General features: G+C 33.0%; 3 protein-coding genes across 3 annotated transcripts; all 3 read left to right on the forward strand.

Moving 5' to 3' along the window:
* Window positions 1-288: 288 nt before the first annotated feature.
* Window positions 289-3,740, forward strand: LOC144573892 (GDT1-like protein 5). Its single transcript, XM_078323670.1, has 12 exons — window positions 289-493; window positions 601-669; window positions 1,130-1,189; window positions 1,264-1,311; window positions 1,576-1,664; window positions 1,773-1,809; window positions 1,898-1,939; window positions 2,105-2,173; window positions 2,265-2,309; window positions 2,639-2,700; window positions 2,788-2,860; window positions 3,432-3,740. Exons 1-12 carry the CDS (start codon window positions 473-475, stop codon window positions 3,495-3,497), a joined length of 681 nt encoding a protein of 226 aa, XP_078179796.1. The 5' UTR covers window positions 289-472; the 3' UTR covers window positions 3,498-3,740.
* A 641-nt stretch (window positions 3,741-4,381) lies between these two features.
* On the forward strand, window positions 4,382-5,720 carry NDHL (inorganic carbon transport protein-like protein). Its single transcript, XM_078323671.1, has 5 exons — window positions 4,382-4,569; window positions 4,685-4,783; window positions 4,890-5,003; window positions 5,115-5,209; window positions 5,501-5,720. The coding sequence occupies exons 1-5, from the start codon at window positions 4,468-4,470 to the stop codon at window positions 5,616-5,618; spliced, it is 528 nt and encodes a 175-aa protein (XP_078179797.1). The 5' UTR covers window positions 4,382-4,467; the 3' UTR covers window positions 5,619-5,720.
* Window positions 5,721-11,470: 5,750 nt separating this feature from the next.
* On the forward strand, window positions 11,471-14,880 carry LOC144573895 (transcription factor bHLH30-like). Its single transcript, XM_078323675.1, has 3 exons — window positions 11,471-11,594; window positions 11,688-12,472; window positions 14,032-14,880. Exons 2-3 carry the CDS (start codon window positions 12,035-12,037, stop codon window positions 14,503-14,505), a joined length of 912 nt encoding a protein of 303 aa, XP_078179801.1. The 5' UTR covers window positions 11,471-11,594; window positions 11,688-12,034; the 3' UTR covers window positions 14,506-14,880.
* Window positions 14,881-17,985: the final 3,105 nt, after the last annotated feature.

Raw genomic sequence — 17,985 nt, forward strand, 5'->3', positions numbered from 1 at the left:
CGCAGCTAGCTTTCTATTGAATGGCTGGTGTTGCTGTCATAGGAAATATAATACCAAATATATGTCTCTCAGGATAGGTATTAACGTGCAAATATTAGAAAAGTAATGAAAAAATAGAATAACTTGCGTGTCAACACATTAGTTACCCGAATAAAATAAACACCATTCAACGGTAGAACAGTAAGTTACCAAAAAGAAAAGTTGAAATTTTAAACTTTACAAGGGAGAATACGAGAAAAGGACCTTTCCGCTTTTTTATATAGCCGCATAGATCGCGTCTATGGTTCCTTGTGTTGTGTCTGCATTTTAGCGCGGCTGCACCTCAAAGGTGGGAAATTTGCGTCGACGAATTTTTCCCACCGTTTTAACTTTATTTTAATTGCAAGTCCTGTTTCTTCTCTTCCCTCGCACTTAATTTTCCTCTAAGCTCCGATTCAAATCCATCCCAGGTTCTCTTTCAGCTCGGAGGAAAATGGGCTTTTCTCTTATCGAGGTGCGCTTGATTGTTTGTTAATTGTAAATTGTAAATTGAATTTGCTGGATCGAAATTTCGAATGTGTATCGATTCGGTTTTGCTATAATTTGATTATTTATTTACAGGGATTCACCAAGTCTCTTGCGATGACGGTGCTGTCAGAGATCGGAGATAAGACCTTTTTTGCAGCAGCGGTAAATTAAGTTCTTTATAATTTTTTCCCGGTTTGGTTTTATGTAAGTTGTTAGGTGGATTCTATATTTTAGTTGGGATCTGCATCAGAATTTTGTTGGTCTAGCTAAGTACAGGGTTGGTTTTGTGCTTTTCAAGCGTTATTTAATTACGAATTTCTGTACCTACTTTTCACAATTCACCAGAAAAATGCCGGGTTATATTTCCCAGTGAATTTTTTTTTTTGGGCTGGCGCAGTTCCTTAATTTTGGTATTTTTCACGAATTTATGCCAATTTCTTAAATCTCAGTTGATTAAATCTGAGTTAATAATAATAATAATAATAATAATGATCAAGATTCTTTTCAAATTGAGCACGATTGAATTATGCTAATCGTTTAGCAAATATTGATTGATACAAGCAAAACAGTCCCTAACTTCTAAGTCTTAAAATAAACTGTTATATAATTTCCTCTCTTTTAGATCCTAGCGATGCGGCATCCAAGGAAGATTGTTCTGGCCGGTTGTCTGAGTGCACTAACTGTGAGTATTACTGTCTTTTCCTGGCCTAAATAATAATTTATCGGCTCCATTTACTAACTAATTTGTATTTCTAGGTTATGACCATTTTGTCTGCTACGCTTGGCTGGGCCGCACCAAACCTAGTAAGTGGCAATTTATATAAAATCATATTGAGTACAGATGGTTACATAAATCCCCACTGTTCTTTTTCCCTTATTTGGGTAATTGACACAACTGTTTTCATGATGTCTTTCACTGTCAGAGCTAAACTTTTTGTATTGATGAAATAAAGCTAGTTTTTCCGATATTCAATTAATTAGTCAGTTTTTTTTGAATAAAATGTGAACATTTTTTTTTTAATTATCGTAAAATTCTCTACTGGTGTTCTAAAAATTGTTGATGCGCAGATTTCTCGTAAATGGGCCCATCATGTGACCACTGTGTTGTTTTTCGGGTTTGGTTTTTGGACATTGTGGGAAGGAATTAAAGGAGACGGGTATATATCTGCTATGTTTTTCAATGCTACATTAAAGTTTGTTAATTGTACAATTTCCATTTCTTAAGATTGCTCTATAATCTTTTGATATGATGTTATATTTCACAGTGAAGCTGAAGAGTTAAAAGAAGTAGAAGAAAAGCTGGTTTGTTCATACAAAATGATTCGATTCCATCAAAAGTTATTTAGATATGTTTTGTCTGTTTTTTTTTCTAATTAAATTAAATTATCAGAATGCTGATTTCAAGACTGATAAACGCGGAGTTAAAAGTAAGGTTAGTACGATGTAGTTGATTGTTAATATCATTTATTATTGATAACATAAAAAATTCATATTGTTAATCAAATGAACAACTAGTCTATATCTGGTATGGATTGAGATTGGTCAGTATCCGTTATCAAAATCATAAGACTGTTTTTGTTTAATTTAACATCATTAGGATGATGATGATCTAAAGAAGCAACAGAGGTCATTCCTTCTGCAACTCTTCTCACCAATTTTTCTGAAGGTATTCTTTTATCACTTTTAATTGAATGTTCTTAGACCTGAAAGATTATCCCCCCGTTTTCCCCTAATTGTGAGATATTTATTGTTTCTAGGCATTTTCAATCACTTTCTTCGGCGAGTGGGGTGATAAGAGCCAGGTTAGTACTGAAGTTCACTTCTCCTTGTATTAGTATATATTTTTTGTGTGAATTACTAAAATATTTCCTTTTGAGTGTTACATGTAGACCTTTCTGTTTTGAAGTTAAAAAATTCTAATCTTCGCCTCAACAATGCATCTCTCTGTTTTATTGGTCCCATTTAATATTTCATCTAAAATTTGCTATGGTTTTTTCAATACTAAAATCGGTAGTTAAAACTTTAGGGCAACCACTGGAAATGAAATACTTGAGGGATCATTTATGTAATATCTTCATTTTGTTTAGTAGGCACTTATTTACTTCTCTTGATGCAATTCTATCCCTTTCAGATTGCTACAATTGCGATGGCCTCCGATGAAGATCCTTTTGGTGTAGTTCTCGGAGGAATTTTGTGAGCTGCTGAAATTCTCACTTAATTTTAATTAAAAATCTTAACTAGTATGTTTTTTTTTTATATATATTTTAATTATGGATTCAGGGGACAGGCATTGTGCACCACAGCAGCAGTTATTGGAGGGAAAAGCCTAGCTTCACAAATATCTGAAAAGATGGTAATATTCAGGAATTGTGTCAATATCACTCACAATTTTGTCCTTATTTGCAAAGAGCACTGGTGGTTGATAGTATTTGGGGAATACATCAGTAACTAATTTGACAATTAGCTGATTAGGGAAACTATGCTTTCTATTCAACAAACGCCTCTCACCAAACACAATAAAAATTTGTATCAGGCCATAACAGTTTCCTTCCTGTAGATGAAATACCTTTCGTCATGATTCCATCTTCTAATAAGTGGATTAATAGTGTTAGGGTTTGAAAGATATGGTGCAATAATTCAGAGTGAAATGTAATTGAAATGGACTGTCATTTGTGCAGATACATTAAAAGGGGTATATTGGTCCAAAATATGTATAATTCAAGAGAAAAATAATGCTTTGTGGGGTTCCTTGTTAATTTATAACTAAGCTTTTTTTAGTTGCAAGGCATCTTTGCATATAAGGACAGCCACTGGAATCTTTTCTTTTCTTTGTTGCAGACACAGTTTGAATCCATCATTTTTTTAAAGTTCAATATAACATTAATGCCTTACTGATATCTTCTCTTGTCTGTCTTTAATTGTAGGTTGCACTGTCAAGTGGAGTTCTTTTCTTGGTCTTTGGTCTCATGTCTCTATTAGCAGACCCCTGATAACAATTTACCGATCTTTAATTACCTAATTTTGCTTTTTAATTTAGACCAATAGACTCATTTGGCAAGGCCATATGAGCCCATGTACCATTTCCAATTTATAAAATGGAAAGGAGGCATTCTTCTTCCAGTCTCAATGTACATTACTGGCTATTCTATGCTTCTCTGTTATCTCATATCAGATGCTAGAGTACATTTCTGAGACTAATTTTGTCAGAATTAAAATTACACTTTTGTTTTGAATAGTAGTGTTTTGTTACTTTGTTCGTATAACTGTATGAAAATGAGATGATCTGTAATGACTAATTGTTGGCTCAAGAAAAGAAATTAAGTACTGCCAAGTGAATCTAATTAGGGATGGGCTAAGGTGCTTTATAAAACATACACCATTTGGTGCTGTGTTCATCCGTACTGTTTTTAAGGTTTAAGTAGTTGATCCGAACTGCTAAATATGATTTCAATATTAAAATATGTTTAGAAAAACAGTGATTTAAACAAATTTAGAAAAATAGTAAATTTTTTTTCAAAAAAATATAAAATTTGGTTTTTAAATATATTTTAATTTAGAGATTGTGTTGAGCGGTTCAAGATTGATTATTTGAATTTTGAAAACAAAAATTAGTGCTAAACCACAGAGGACCTATGCTTTATAAATCACATTGGCCCATCCCATGTAATTATTACATTCATCTCTGAATGGCCTGTTGGAATTGTAAGGTCTGGATCCTCTCCTGTTGTGACAAATTTATTGTGAACAAGGTAAATGGCAGCTGTGTATTTCAGGTCATATGGCTTTTAAAATTGGAGAGGATCCAAGACTTATTGGTGGGTATCCTAATTGTAAGGTCTCAAAATTAGGCTCCATTGTAGCCACATCCAAAAATATAAAAACCAGAAAACACAGAAAAGGCCCAAAATTTCAGCACAGCAAAAGATAAGGTTCTGAATTAAGCTCAGGCCTCTCAAAACAATGAACGCCTTATCAAACTTCCCTTCCTCTTTGGTCTCTCCTTCCATCCCTAAACAAGCTCCTCACTCCAAGCTTAAAATCCTCTCTGTATACAAAACCAAGGTGATTAACAATTTCATGCTAAAAAGTAGACAAAAAATTAACAATAAAATTTAGAGCTTTTGTTTCTTTATCTTATCTAGCTTATTTTACCATACTAACTGGTTTTTCTGTACAGCCAGCAACTCTTACTATATCTTCATCCAGTTCAAAACCCATACAATCACTTTCTTGTAAGCTGCTATCGCTTCTACAATATGGCGCTTTCTTTGCTGCTGTAAGTCCACTCAACCAGGTTTTTATTTCCATGTTAATTTGCGCGCTCGCACAACAATCAGGCTCTAATATTTCTTATTTCCTATTCTTAATTTTCTTTGTATAAGGTTGAAGTGCCAGCTGCTCTGGCGGTGACGGGAGAAAATAATAGTGAAGAGGATCTTGTGACAAATTTGATATGTGGGGCAATTATTGCATTTGGATACTTCTTTGTTGCGCCAGTAAGCAAACTAGAAATTATATGATTACAATAATGTCATATCAGGTACTCGATTTGAACCAGTGAAATGTAAGGTTTTTATTTTGTTTGTTCTTTTGTTGATTGATTTCAGCCAATTATCATGAACTGGATGAGATTAAGATGGTACAAGCGCAAATTTTTCGAGATGTATCTTCAATTCATGTTTACCTTCATCTTCTTTCCTGGGTGAGCTACTACATTGATTTACAATAGTTACAGTATTAGTCCACCTGGTAAAAACTTTTAAAACTCTAATTAATCTCAACCATAATTAAGAGAGCAGATAACCATCTTAAGACAATTTATGTTATGTTCTCAAAGTCTCAATATTTCTTTCTCTCTTTGCTTCTTCGGTTTTTCAAATTGATTTTTTTTTTTTTAATTTCTTTTGCTTACCAGTAACCAGTCCTCTAGTAAGTTCTTTACATCTCTCAATAATGTAAGTTGACTTACATTATTTGGCTTTTCTTTTTAAAGGTTGATGTTGTGGGCCCCATTTATCAACTTCCGTAAATTTCCTAGGGATGAAACAATGGAATACCCCTGGTCAACTCCAAAGGATGACCCCAATATTCCGTTGTACAAAGAAAGGTAATTTGTGCAGAATGTGTACATTTTTAATAATTCAACAGAAATATGAAATCGAAACAGTAATGTATGTTTACAATGTGAAAAAAAGAAAAGTTTACAATGTGAATATGTGATGTTGTTTGGATTAAAATTTGAGAAGTTAAAGCGGAGAGGCTTTTCTATTGGCCTCATTTTTGGTTGTGCTCAACAGCATTTGAAGTTGCTTCAATTTAACTGGTTGAGGAAAACACATTTATTTGACGGTAAATCTCTATTTTGAATTTGAATAGTGCATTGGTTCAATTAGATACTAATGCATTGTGAAAAATGTTGGAGCTTTACTTTTTGAAGTAGTAGGTTTTGCAATTTTATTACATCAAAGAAAAATAGTTTATAAAACAAAGAGAAAAAAATAAAACTAAAGAAAAAGAAGATAAATCATACTTTACATCCATTAAAATCTTTAATTAGCAAAAGGGTTCAAAGATCTCTAAAGAACAGTTAGTACACAAAGACAGTTATATAACAAACCAAATCTTGTTGTCCGAATGATCAAAGAAAAGTTTAAAGTGTTTCATGTTGGAGGCAAACGATGAGTTTATCTGTATACATTTTAATTCTCAATAAATTTAAATAAAAAGTATTTCATTATCGGTGAATTATGCCACGTTGAAGTTCGAAATTTATGTCTGGCTCAGTTTTTATATTTTAAACATCAAATCATGCAAAAATAATGATCGTAATTGGTCAAAAATACTAAAAATATTTTGATATGATAGATTCAAAATTTTTGGTAATGCAAAGTACAGATTAAAATTTCTACTCCCAAAAAACGAAAAAGTTCGTAAAATCCCTTTCATAGCACACTGGAATATTTTTCTTTCTAATTCTGTCGACAGATAGAAGATGAAAAACAAAATAAATAAAAATGCCACTACTCACTAGCTACAGAGAGGAGTAGGTAACTCTGAAATCCGTTAAATGGAGATATCTATTGGTTCAAAACCAGAGGGAAATTGCTACATTTAAGAAGGCTCCGGTTTCCTATACAAAAGTCCTCATGTTAGGGGCAAAGATTTTAACAGAACAATTTTGGCTTCATGCAGCGCTGATTTGATTCTATAGTCTTAATCAGTGCACTGCATGAAGCCAAAACCCCTTTGTTAAAATCTTTGCCCCATGTTAGTTCCACAGGAAGGATTTCGGATCCCCCAGGTACCTGAGGTGCAATAAGTAATCCGGATCGCTTTTTTAGCTTGACATGAATCTCAAAGCGCTCCCTGCAGTTTTTATAGGCACCAAATTGAGTTTGACATTGCACCACCTCAGGTATCTGAGGGATACGGGCTCCACCGAAAGACCCCTAAATAAGCACGCCTTCAGATCCTTCGGAGTAACCCAAATTTTGAGTTTAAATTCGAACCAATCAATCAGAATCAGAGTCAATCCGGTATGAGATATAATTCACGGAGTATCTTTAATATTTGTGCTAAAGCAGATTGGACGGTCCGGATCTAAACTCAAAATTTAAGTTAATCAGGTGATATGAATTCCTCAAGCACCTCTAGCCGTAGATTACCGGACAGTTCACCTTATCTATTGTTCCTACTTCTTTTGTATTTTTGGGCTGTAGATCTGGGCCTTCTTTCCTTGTACTTTGGACCACTACAATTGTAGATGAAATTTGAAGTGATTAAAAGAAGCGGTGTGTGATCATTTCTAGCAAGGGCTCGGAATTGCAATATTATTTTTGCTTCTGTGCTTCTTTGGAAATTATGAAGTTTTGGCAGCTGAATTCAGATCCTCTCCGGTACCGTAATAGATAATCTTTTACAATTAGTGGATTTGGACCATTCTTTTTTATTGGCACGAATCTCAAAGCCCAATAATACTGCTTCCTATGCTAGACCGAATCTCAAAGCGGCTGAGAGTTAATCTCAAACCAAGTAAGGAGAATCTTTACAGCCCAACGATTGTTTTATTTCGAATCTGTCTTACATTTACATATCGTTTAAAATTCATGCCATCTTAACAAGTAAACAGTTCGGATCTCATTGTACCTGATACCAGATCATGTTTATGACTAATCAAAATTCTTCGAGCAGTTAGTCCCAATTTTGGGGATTACTTGAGGCTAATTTTTTTTGGGCCAAGCAATCTCTAATCCATGCGTAGCTTTTTCTACTGCAGTAAATGTACCACATTTCTCATGAGCCTCAGGTGAATTCTGATTTATCTTGTATTGTATATTGATCCTTGCAAAATGCAAATAGTGGAAACATTTTATTTTCCGATTACCTTCATTTTCTGAGCATGAACCATTATATGTAATAAATGGGGGCTTCTCTTCTGTGATTGGCCCTTTGTTAATGCCTTAGGATAGGCGCAATTAGTTAGTTCCTGGATTTTGTTTGGGCTAGATTTTCTTTTTTACTTGCAAACTCTTTTATGTTTTTGAACCTTTGTATTTTGCATATTATTCTAATGGAAGGGCTTATGCCTATTTTTCCAAAAAATTTATTTTCCGACTGGAAAACAAAATAATCACTAGTTCTCAATTTTCAGTCTATATATGTAATATCTTATACGGATATTTAGATATCGGATATCAGTATCTAATTTTCAAATACGGATAAGATATTATCCGATAGTTTTCACCCCTATTGCACTGGATAATTTTTTGGGGTGGAAATTAATATTGATTTGACGATTTTAACAACATTTCTCCAATCAAATTTGATCAAAATTTTAAAATATGGAAAATTAATTTATAACATGTTGTTGGCCTTATAGATTAGGGGTTTTAAAATTTCATAATCATTTGATTATTTTATCAAAGATCATTAAATATTATTACAAATTTTAAGTCATTCGGTAATCACTTCAGATTTTATAATTTTCATGTGCGTGATATATAGGTAAAGTATAGATCACTTTTCAACTATAAAATTTCAAAATTATAATTTATATTTTACAATTGTCGAAATTGTAATATTAATCCGTTATCAATGAACAAATTTCAAAATCACAAGTTATTTTTTTAATCAGTCATGCACTTTAATATCTCAATTAGAACAATAAATTAACATCTTCTTTCTTTTAAAGCAAAGCACCTTTATTCAAAATAATCACTGTGTACTCCTTTTTAGTAGACCCTTCTTACAACTTTTGATGAAAAGCGGTCCTTGCTTAAATTATAATGTAAGTTTCTTTCTTACATTGTGTTCTAACATGTCCATAAAGCAAAATAAAATAAAATAAAATAAAATAAAATAAAAAATGTTTAGTGCAACAGTGAAATCTGTTATGATAAAAGAGATTACATGTAGGTACTTCTGTTCAAACCTCTAATGTACCTAACAAACTTGCACACGAGGAGCGACCTGCTCTGCTTAATTGGAGGATATACAAATGCCATGCCTAGCTAGGCTATACAAATGCTCGATGATGTTACCATGTGATTAAACATTGCGCATGATGGAAAGACTGGATGCGTGTGCGTGCGTGCCAAGGATCCACCCACTGGCATGATCATGATCACATATATATGGAAGGCTTGTCATGACTGATCCTGACGCTTGCTTTGTGTACATGGAGTAAATTACAAGGCTAGTAGCTGCTGCCCTGCTCATGATGCAGCTTTTCATGTCCATTTTATTAGATAATATTTTTGATATTTGACTTGTTTTGTCGTCCCTGTAGGACCCTATGTGTAAAACTGTGAATGCTCAATATGTTCATATGCATTTCGGTGATATGATATCATTATATATATATTTTTTTGAAGGAGACGTTTTGATCTGGGAACTATAGCTTCCACACTAGCTTGTGTCTGTATGTGCAGCAGGTCAAAGGGGAACTGACACGTGTTCATACGTACGTAATTAACAAAGAAATACTGTGCTCTCTTCTCTTCTCTTCTCTTCATGCATGTTTGCCGTTTTTGAATTCTCAATCTTGTCAGGGATGATATATATATATATGTTGGATCGCCTAGCTAGTGCAAGCTCTATATATTTTGAGAAACATAAATCTATGTGCTTACATAAATCTCTTCGGTACCATAATTTAGTTAACAGTTGTTAATTATCATGTCATGAGTACGGGCGAATTGTTAAAATGAAAAATCTTGAGGTGTACGTGCAATTAATGACAGTAGCTTTACAATAAGTTATATATTTTTACTTAATTTCTTATTTGTTTACTTCTGGTTTGTCAGTCAATGATGATGGGCTCTTTAATTATAAAAACATAATAGAAAACACTAATATATATCAGAGACGTGATCCTGATATGTTACATTAATTCACTCTGTGCATATATTCTTTTTACAAGCGGATGGGTTTAAATGTCTCTATATATATCTTAATTTATTATGTATATCTTTATTATATATATATATAGATATCTTTAATGGAAAACACGTACTAATATATATATCTTTATTATGTCTTCATTTTGAACTTCAATAATTTTATATTTAGAACTCAAATGTCAAAAGAAAATTGTTAAATATGATATATATAATATATTAAATTTCCTATACATACATAAAAGATCACGGCATTTCAACTTTTTATTAATTGGCATTGAGAGCTTACAAAAATACGATGATGTAGATAATTTATAAACGTTGATATTTAAATTTATTGATTTATATAAAACAAAATCAGGAAGTGATATTTTTTAGATGCATCTAGTGAAAATAATATGCATCAAATTTATTTTGAAATTTGAGTTAAATTTTTATTATTAGAAATTATAAAAAATGAAGACACATAACAGAAACACAAAACATGAAGTTATTTGAAACCCCTCTTTTATGATTAATTGCATTACTGAGTTTAGTGATCAATCAAATAAATTTGATGTAGCAAATTCGCTCCCTATATGCTCCGATTCAAAATCTGCTTCTTTTTTTAAGAAAATGAGCACTCTCCTTTTCTTTCATCTGAATCGTTCAAAATCCATTACATGGCTTCAATTACTTCTTTCTTTTAAATCAATATAATATATTGAAACGATTCAGATGTAATTGAAGCCGTATCATAAATTTTAAACGATTCAGATAGAAAAAAAGAAAAGAAAAGAGATGCTCCTTTTCTTAACAAACTTTCTTAAAAAAAGAAGTAGATTTGGATACCCGCACCGATCGAACCAAAATTAACAACACACCCGAATTGATTAAACCTAAGACAAACAATTAAGGGCAGACAAGTTGACAATTTATGCATCTATTGGAAACAAAGACGGCACAAGGGTTACACATTTTTCTGTGGCAGTTATAATTATTTGTCATATGGTGTTGTGTGAGCTGAAAGTATGAAACACTGAATTTATCAGTAACTCGGCTATAAAAATGTAGATAGCATTTTATTTTATGAATCTGTCATTAAATATTTACAGCCCAATCTGTCAGTGAGACAAAAATTTGGATTATATACAGGCACACCTAGATACGTCAGGATAGCGTGGTGCTTACATATAAGACTTTACAAGGGGGCCCCACCTGGCCATGAATGGTGGATGGTGGTGGTGGCATCATTTCCTCTTCAGAGTCATAGACCACATTTAATTTCCGATTAAACAAACAAAACCCCATGCATGTCCTTCTATAGTTATACATTATACCTAGCCAAATCAAACCCAACTGCGCCTCTCCTCGTGTCCCCAACCCAACCCACCTATTTCCTATACATCAAAATTAAACAACTTCAATATAGTAATTAACTATGCACTTAAGCACCATTTAAGTAACTCTACTTCGCACATAACACAACATAACAAGTAGGCCAGATTAGACTTACAGAGAGAGAGAGAGAGGGGAGGGAGAGACTAACTATATAGGTAGGGAGAGAGCAAAATGATTTGGTCGTTCTTGGGACTGAGAAAGAGAGAGAAAGAGAGAGAGGAGATGTGGTGTGTAAGTGTGTAGGCGTGGATCTGAGAAAAAGCGACAGGCCAAGCAGGCGCAGGGGACAAAACGTGGTTCTTTTATCAGGTGCAACTTTTCCCCCTTCTCATACTTTTTAGTTTTATTTTCCCTTCATTCTCACAACTTTTGATCAGCGTTGGTCGGTTTCCCCCTTTTCAGTTTTCTCCTCCTCCTCTCAAGTCTCAACTCATCACCTCTGATAGCGAGAGAGAAGATAAATTGAATAAAAAAAATATATATATGTATAAAATAAAAGAAAAGGCGCAAGGAGATGAAATTATAACGCAAAAGTTCTCTGTTAGTGCCGTACACGAGCCCCTTCTAATCGCTTGATCATATAGTCTATACTCTATAGCTCCCTCCACTAAAGAGCAGCTTAAAAGGAGACCCCATTTGACTAGAAAAGTTGGAGAGAAAGACAGAAAGAAAGGAAGATAGAGAGATCGATCAAAAGAGATTCTAAAAAGAAAGAGAGAGATAGTGGAGTTCCACATTCGACATAGGATATGTGGGAAGAAAGCTTTCACACCCCCACCAACAGCTTGCTTCTCGCTAGTGGAGGCGAAGCTAGCGCTTTACCATGGCCACAAGCTGCTTCTCTTCTTCCCTCTGTGCATCCCATATCCTCTCCCTACTTCACCGCTCCTCACGGCCTCCCCTTCACTGGAGATCATCATCAGTTCGGATATCATGACGGTGCAATATTTGGCACATGCGCTGATCAGACCGGGATCTATGAAGGGGTTTTGCAAGGTAAGGGACTGGGGCCAATGTCTCTCTTCGGTACCCTCCATGCCGAGTTTGGTAAGATGACGGCGAAGGAAATGATGGATGCGAAGGCGCTTGCCGCCTCGAAGAGCCACAGCGAGGCTGAGCGCCGCCGTCGCCAAAGAATCAACAGCCATCTTGCGAGGCTGCGCAGTATGCTCCCGAATACAACTAAGGTAATTAATTATTATATCATGTGAAATTGTTAGTGAGATCTTAAGAATTAAGATTTCATTCTTTTAGAATAACTAGGGTTTGAATTCGAGCTGATTAGAGAAGTTGATTTCTAATTGGTATTGAGTTGAAATATTGATCCTTTGTTGTTGTTTTCGAATTTCATTCCAAAAGATATATTCGAGGTTTTATATTTCATTTGAAAGTGCAATAAAATTCTTCGATGATGCATATGTTTATTAACATATATATAATCGTCTTAATATATGGTTTTTGTTAGTTAGATAGTTAGCTTGGAATTTTTACTTTTCTTCAAGAAATTTTCGTAAATTAGTATCATCCTATCCGACCTATAATAATATATAGGATGAGATAGCACGAAAACGAGCAAACCTAGCTATAGCTAGTGTTTCGATGCTGTTTTTTCTTACTATTTTTATAAGCTCATTGAATATATTCTTATCGAACTGCACCCATCTCTAATTCCTCGGAAATGGAAGCCTGAAAATAAACCTAGGAAAATATATATATAAGAAAGACAACAGCTGACAAGGAGCCGCCTTGTTAAAATCTGTGATGGGATAAAGAGGAACCAGAGAATCCGACAGAAATTTTCACCAAATTAGATTTGCTGGAAAACTGTTCCTTGCTGCTCTTTGCGAAAAAACAAAATTGTGCTACTAGTGTCCAAAAATACACGCTCATGCCAGATCAGATGCTGATAACAAGGAAAAAAGCCACCACAGTTTTAAGCCTTTTTTCTACACGCGGCCAAAGCGCAAATTTCAATTTACGCTCCAGACCAATGGGAAAAAGGTACATGAAATATGGTAGAATCAATGCATGAGTCAACGCACGAACTGTAGCCAAACTAAAAGCAAATTCTGAATCAAAGTCATCTAATTAACATATATGAGCCAATCATTTCTAAAGACTAATATTTTGATAATGTATTTGTAAGTATTTAATGCATGATTTATTAATACTTTTAGGTTCACGCCGTATATGTATATATAAGCTTCAAATTTGAACCAAAATATTTGCAAATGTAATGCATTGTACTTTTTGGATATTTTAAGCAGTTCATACCCTGTATATTTTCATGGCTTTTGTGCATAATCTTGTTGCAAGCATGCATTAATCATCCCCTTAATTAATTTTGCCAGTTCAGGTGGATCAGTCGCATACATCAGTTGTTGAATTCTAAGGTTATGGGAAACATATAAAGCTGCAGGTGGAGATTCTACTGAAGGATTTTCTTATTTGTTTTTATTTTGTTTGATAAACCATATATATATATATATATATATATTTCAGAAACTTGAAAAACCATTTAACCTGGAGAGCTAGTGAAACCCAGTATGCCAATTTGGAGGCATCTTCTCATGCTTTAATTTCCTGGAAGGCTGGAACGACCAATATATATTATATAGCAAATTGTTATTTGATTGATTTTGGGATGTTTTCTAATTGTTGTTTAATTTCAAGAAATTCAATTTCACAGCAACCTTTGATATATATACATCTACATATAATCTAATTGTTCAGCTTGTTAATACAGACCGATAAAGCATCACTCCTTGCAGAGGTGATAGAGCATGTCAAAGAGCTCAAACGCCAGACATCATCCATCACTGAAGAAGATTGTCAAGCTCTACCTACCGAAGCAGATGAACTGACAGTGGACCCCACGAGTGACACAGAAGGAAACTTGCTTGTGCGGGCCTCCTTATGTTGCGAAGATCGTGCTGACCTCATTCCCGACCTTGTACGTACCCTAAAATCATTGAAATTACGCACACGGAAGGCCGAGATCACAACCCTCGGTGGTCGTGTGAAAAATGTTCTTATTATTGCTGGCGAGGATGATGCTCATGATGTATCTTTTGGTCAACACCATGAATACATTGCTTCGATTCAAGAAGCGCTCCGTTCTGTGATGGATCGGAAAGCTACCTCATCAGAGTCATCCTCCTCGAGTGGCGGCATCAAGCGGCAGAGGATGAACAATGTGCAAGAACAAGGTTCCATATAAATTTGGATTTACTGATTTTTAATTAGTAGTCGTAGTTAATTAATTAACTGTGTGTTGGGCTTTGGGTTTTTTTTCCTTTAGGGTATAGGTGTTTGGATTTTGGAGTTCGATAAAGTGTGTTTAGGGTTTGGTGTCTTCTTCGGTTTGGGGTTTGTTGGAGGGGAGGGGATATAAATATACAAGGGAAAGTTTTATTTATTCCTTGTGTTTGCCTGGTTTGGTAAAGAAATCAAAGATAGAAAGGGGGGGTTTACATGCATGGTACGGTGTTGGGGGGGTGTATAAATGGTTCATGATCTCCTTATAAAGGTCATAGTAGGAGATTGAAAATTTAATGTCGATTAAGTGTGATGTTTTACTTTGTTTTGCAAACAATGAATTTTTCTTTGTGCATGCAAGCCAATTTGGTCTCATGTACTGCCATGCATGATCAACTTCTCGCTACATGCTATAGGAACTCGCCACTAGCTAGACACGCTCTGTTTAATATATAGACTTGTGTACTACAAGAATAGAACAGTACCTGCGAGGATAAAAGTACTTTTTGTTGACGGTATTGTCGCAGATACTCTTTTCAGTATTTGCTGATATGTTCAGAAATAACATGTTTCTGTCGATGTAACCTCGACAATAGTATTTTTTTATTCTCGAGAATACTGTCCCATTGTTATACATGCATGTACTAATGTAATAAAGAATATATACAACTACTCCGAATTTCAAATATCTAATTATATAATTACTTGCAAAATTTATTCAGTACCTCTAATTAAACTTCTAGTTGAATATGTATATTTAGAGTGTCTTAGTTTTAGTTAGGAAATGAACTTCAAAACATATGCCAGGACTTTCTAACACATTTGTTGCAGTAGTTCTGGTATCTTAATTGATCCTGAATGCATGTTTTCAAGCGATTTTAGGTGCATTCAACTGAGTTACACTCCTAACTCCATAAATTTGTATTTGAATTTTTTTTTGACACTCTAAAGTCTAAACTCATGTGTTCAAAAACTGTTCAATGCATGCATGCATTTAAAAAAAATGAACATAATATTGTAAAATTGATTAAATCTAGAATATTAGTGTTATATATTCTTTAAAGATATTTGCTAGTTGCTACTTGCTACCATATAATACCGTAATTTTTTTTTTTTTTGATCTGGCAGACATAAGGTAACAATTTTGTTCATCTCTGTACGTAGTTGCGATTGTTTCTCTCCTTTTAAAAGCCCCTTAATTTTTTTTTTTTATGGATTTTCCATTTTTCCTGCTAATACTAATTATGGTAGCATTGCATTATTATTATTATTATTATTATTATTATTATTATTATTATTATTATTATTATTATTATTATTATTATTATTATTATTATTATTATTATTATTATTATTATTATTATTATTATTATTATTATTATTATTATTATTATTATTATTATTATTATTATTATTATTATTATTATTATTATTATTATTATTATTATTATTATTACTTCTTATTGTATGGATTAGCTGTGGATATTGTAATCCTATTGTTATAACGTGTGTACTCTTTAATTTGATGAGTCCTTCAGAGGCTGTTTGCATGGCATATCATTTAATTTGGAAGCCAAGAGAATTTTGGTTTTACGCTTTTGATAAATGCATAAATCGAGGGCAAATTAGGCCATTAATTACTTTTAATGATATCTAAAAATCATGACGAAAATTTAAGACTTGGGTGCTATGGGTTGCATAGAGGCTACGGTGCTACGGCTCAATATTCGAGTTTTTAAAATCTTAACGGTCGATCCGAACCATTCATCTCGTTCTCCATATTAATATGTGTTTGGAGACCAAATTTTATATTTTTTGAAAATTTTTTACTATTTTTTTAGATAAGTAGAAAATCACTTGATCTAAAAAATTATGCACCATTCAGATATTTGATTTTCTACCTATTTAAAAAAATAGTAAAAAATCTCCAAAAAATGTAAAATTTGGTCTCCAAACACATATTAATATGGAGAACAGGATGAACGGTTCGATTGACCATTAGTATTTTGAAAACTCGAATATTGAGCCGTAGCACTGTAGTCCTCTATGCAACCCATAGCACGTACCCAAGCCTTACTCTCTCTCTCTCTCTCTCTCTCTCTATATATATATATATATATGCATGGCTTCTCATTATGATTAAATAATTATTTAAATTTAGATCTCATTATCTAATCCTTTCAATATTAACTTAAGTAATTATGGACTAATGGTGATCACCTTTGCATTTTTTTATTTAAGCAAATTTATATAGCTAGCAATTTAAATTAATTAGCGTGAGCTCTAGATCCTGCATTATTAATTACTTCTCTAAATAATTGAAAATAAAATTATGTTCATTTTACAAATAGATCCTTATATCCATAGAAGCCTTTGCCACATATATATATTGAAGTATCGATCGGTAGCATTATCATTTGTATGACCCTAAAATACCAGTTAAAAGAATACTATTTGCAGTTGGATATGAAGTTCTATTAATTTATTCATGATCTGATCCTCTGATTTATGACGATCGTACCTTTTTTATGTTATTTGTGAGTAGTAATTAATGCCTTATAATTTGCTGGTATAAATTGATATTTGTTAGCAAAACTGTGTTAGACCATCAGGTGAAAGGTGAAGTACAGAATACTAGCCACGAAAAGAACTTTTCATTTCATTTCATATATAAGGGTACATAAATTAACTTCTTATATACATTACATTTCATTTCATATATCATTAACGTATTACTAGTATCATACCAGTATCGTACCCGTCCGTTGCAACAGAGACATATTATAAGATTAAATAGAATATGAAAATACATTTTTGTTTGAAATTCGCACAAAATTAAAAAAATATATATTTAAATGAAAATAAAAGGCACAAATGAAAAAAAAAACGAAAATTCAAATAATAAATAACAATAAAAGAAACAACAACAAATGAAAAAAAAACATATCAAATATAACTTGAAAAAAATATTGAAGTATCATTGCGATTTAATATCTAATTTTCTTCACAAACAACACATGTCATTAAATGATTTAGAGGAGAAATGATTTTTAAAGAAACAAAAATGGGAAAGATGTTATTAAATGAATCAAATAAGAATTTTCTCTACATATATATTCTTGATGAAAATTATTTTAACAATGAAAATTTCTCTACACAAAAGTTCTAGATATTATTTATTTTCTCTCCTAATCAAATACTATTGTTTCTATCAGCACAAGATCTACAATTCATCAATTCACAAAGATACAGTAGCTCTAGACAAAATTCAGAAAGATATGATTATTTTCATTTTCATTGTCGAAACTATAGAGGAAAAAGAGAAATGAAACAGAGAAATAAGGAAACAGATTTCTAAGAATTCAGTCAATTTTAATTGTCACAAATCATGTAGTAGTCTGCGTGGCGAGTATGTTTTTAAGACTTCTTCCCATAAAATACA

This window comes from Carex rostrata, chromosome 22 (genome assembly GCF_964058835.1).
Source record: "Carex rostrata chromosome 22, lpCarRost1.2, whole genome shotgun sequence".
NCBI lineage: Eukaryota > Viridiplantae > Streptophyta > Magnoliopsida > Poales > Cyperaceae > Carex > Carex rostrata.

What these genes read in the sequence shown, in the direction of transcription:
- LOC144573892 (XM_078323670.1), top strand. Translation starts at nt 473, where the DNA reads ATGGGCTTTTCTCTTATCGAG. An exon ending in GCTGGGCCGCACCAAACCTA is followed by an intron (nt 1,312 to 1,575) that starts GTAAGTGGCAAT and finishes GTTGATGCGCAG; the next exon opens with ATTTCTCGTAAATGGGCCCA. An exon ending in AAGAAGTAGAAGAAAAGCTG is followed by an intron (nt 1,810 to 1,897) that starts GTTTGTTCATAC and finishes TTAAATTATCAG; the next exon opens with AATGCTGATTTCAAGACTGA.
- NDHL (XM_078323671.1), top strand. Translation starts at nt 4,468, where the DNA reads ATGAACGCCTTATCAAACTTCCCTTCCTCTTTGGTCTCTCCTTCCATC. An exon ending in TCTCTGTATACAAAACCAAG is followed by an intron (nt 4,570 to 4,684) that starts GTGATTAACAAT and finishes TTTTCTGTACAG; the next exon opens with CCAGCAACTCTTACTATATC. An exon ending in GATACTTCTTTGTTGCGCCA is followed by an intron (nt 5,004 to 5,114) that starts GTAAGCAAACTA and finishes GATTGATTTCAG; the next exon opens with CCAATTATCATGAACTGGAT.
- LOC144573895 (XM_078323675.1), top strand. Translation starts at nt 12,035, where the DNA reads ATGTGGGAAGAAAGCTTTCACACCCCCACCAACAGCTTGCTTCTCGCT. An exon ending in TGCTCCCGAATACAACTAAG is followed by an intron (nt 12,473 to 14,031) that starts GTAATTAATTAT and finishes TTGTTAATACAG; the next exon opens with ACCGATAAAGCATCACTCCT.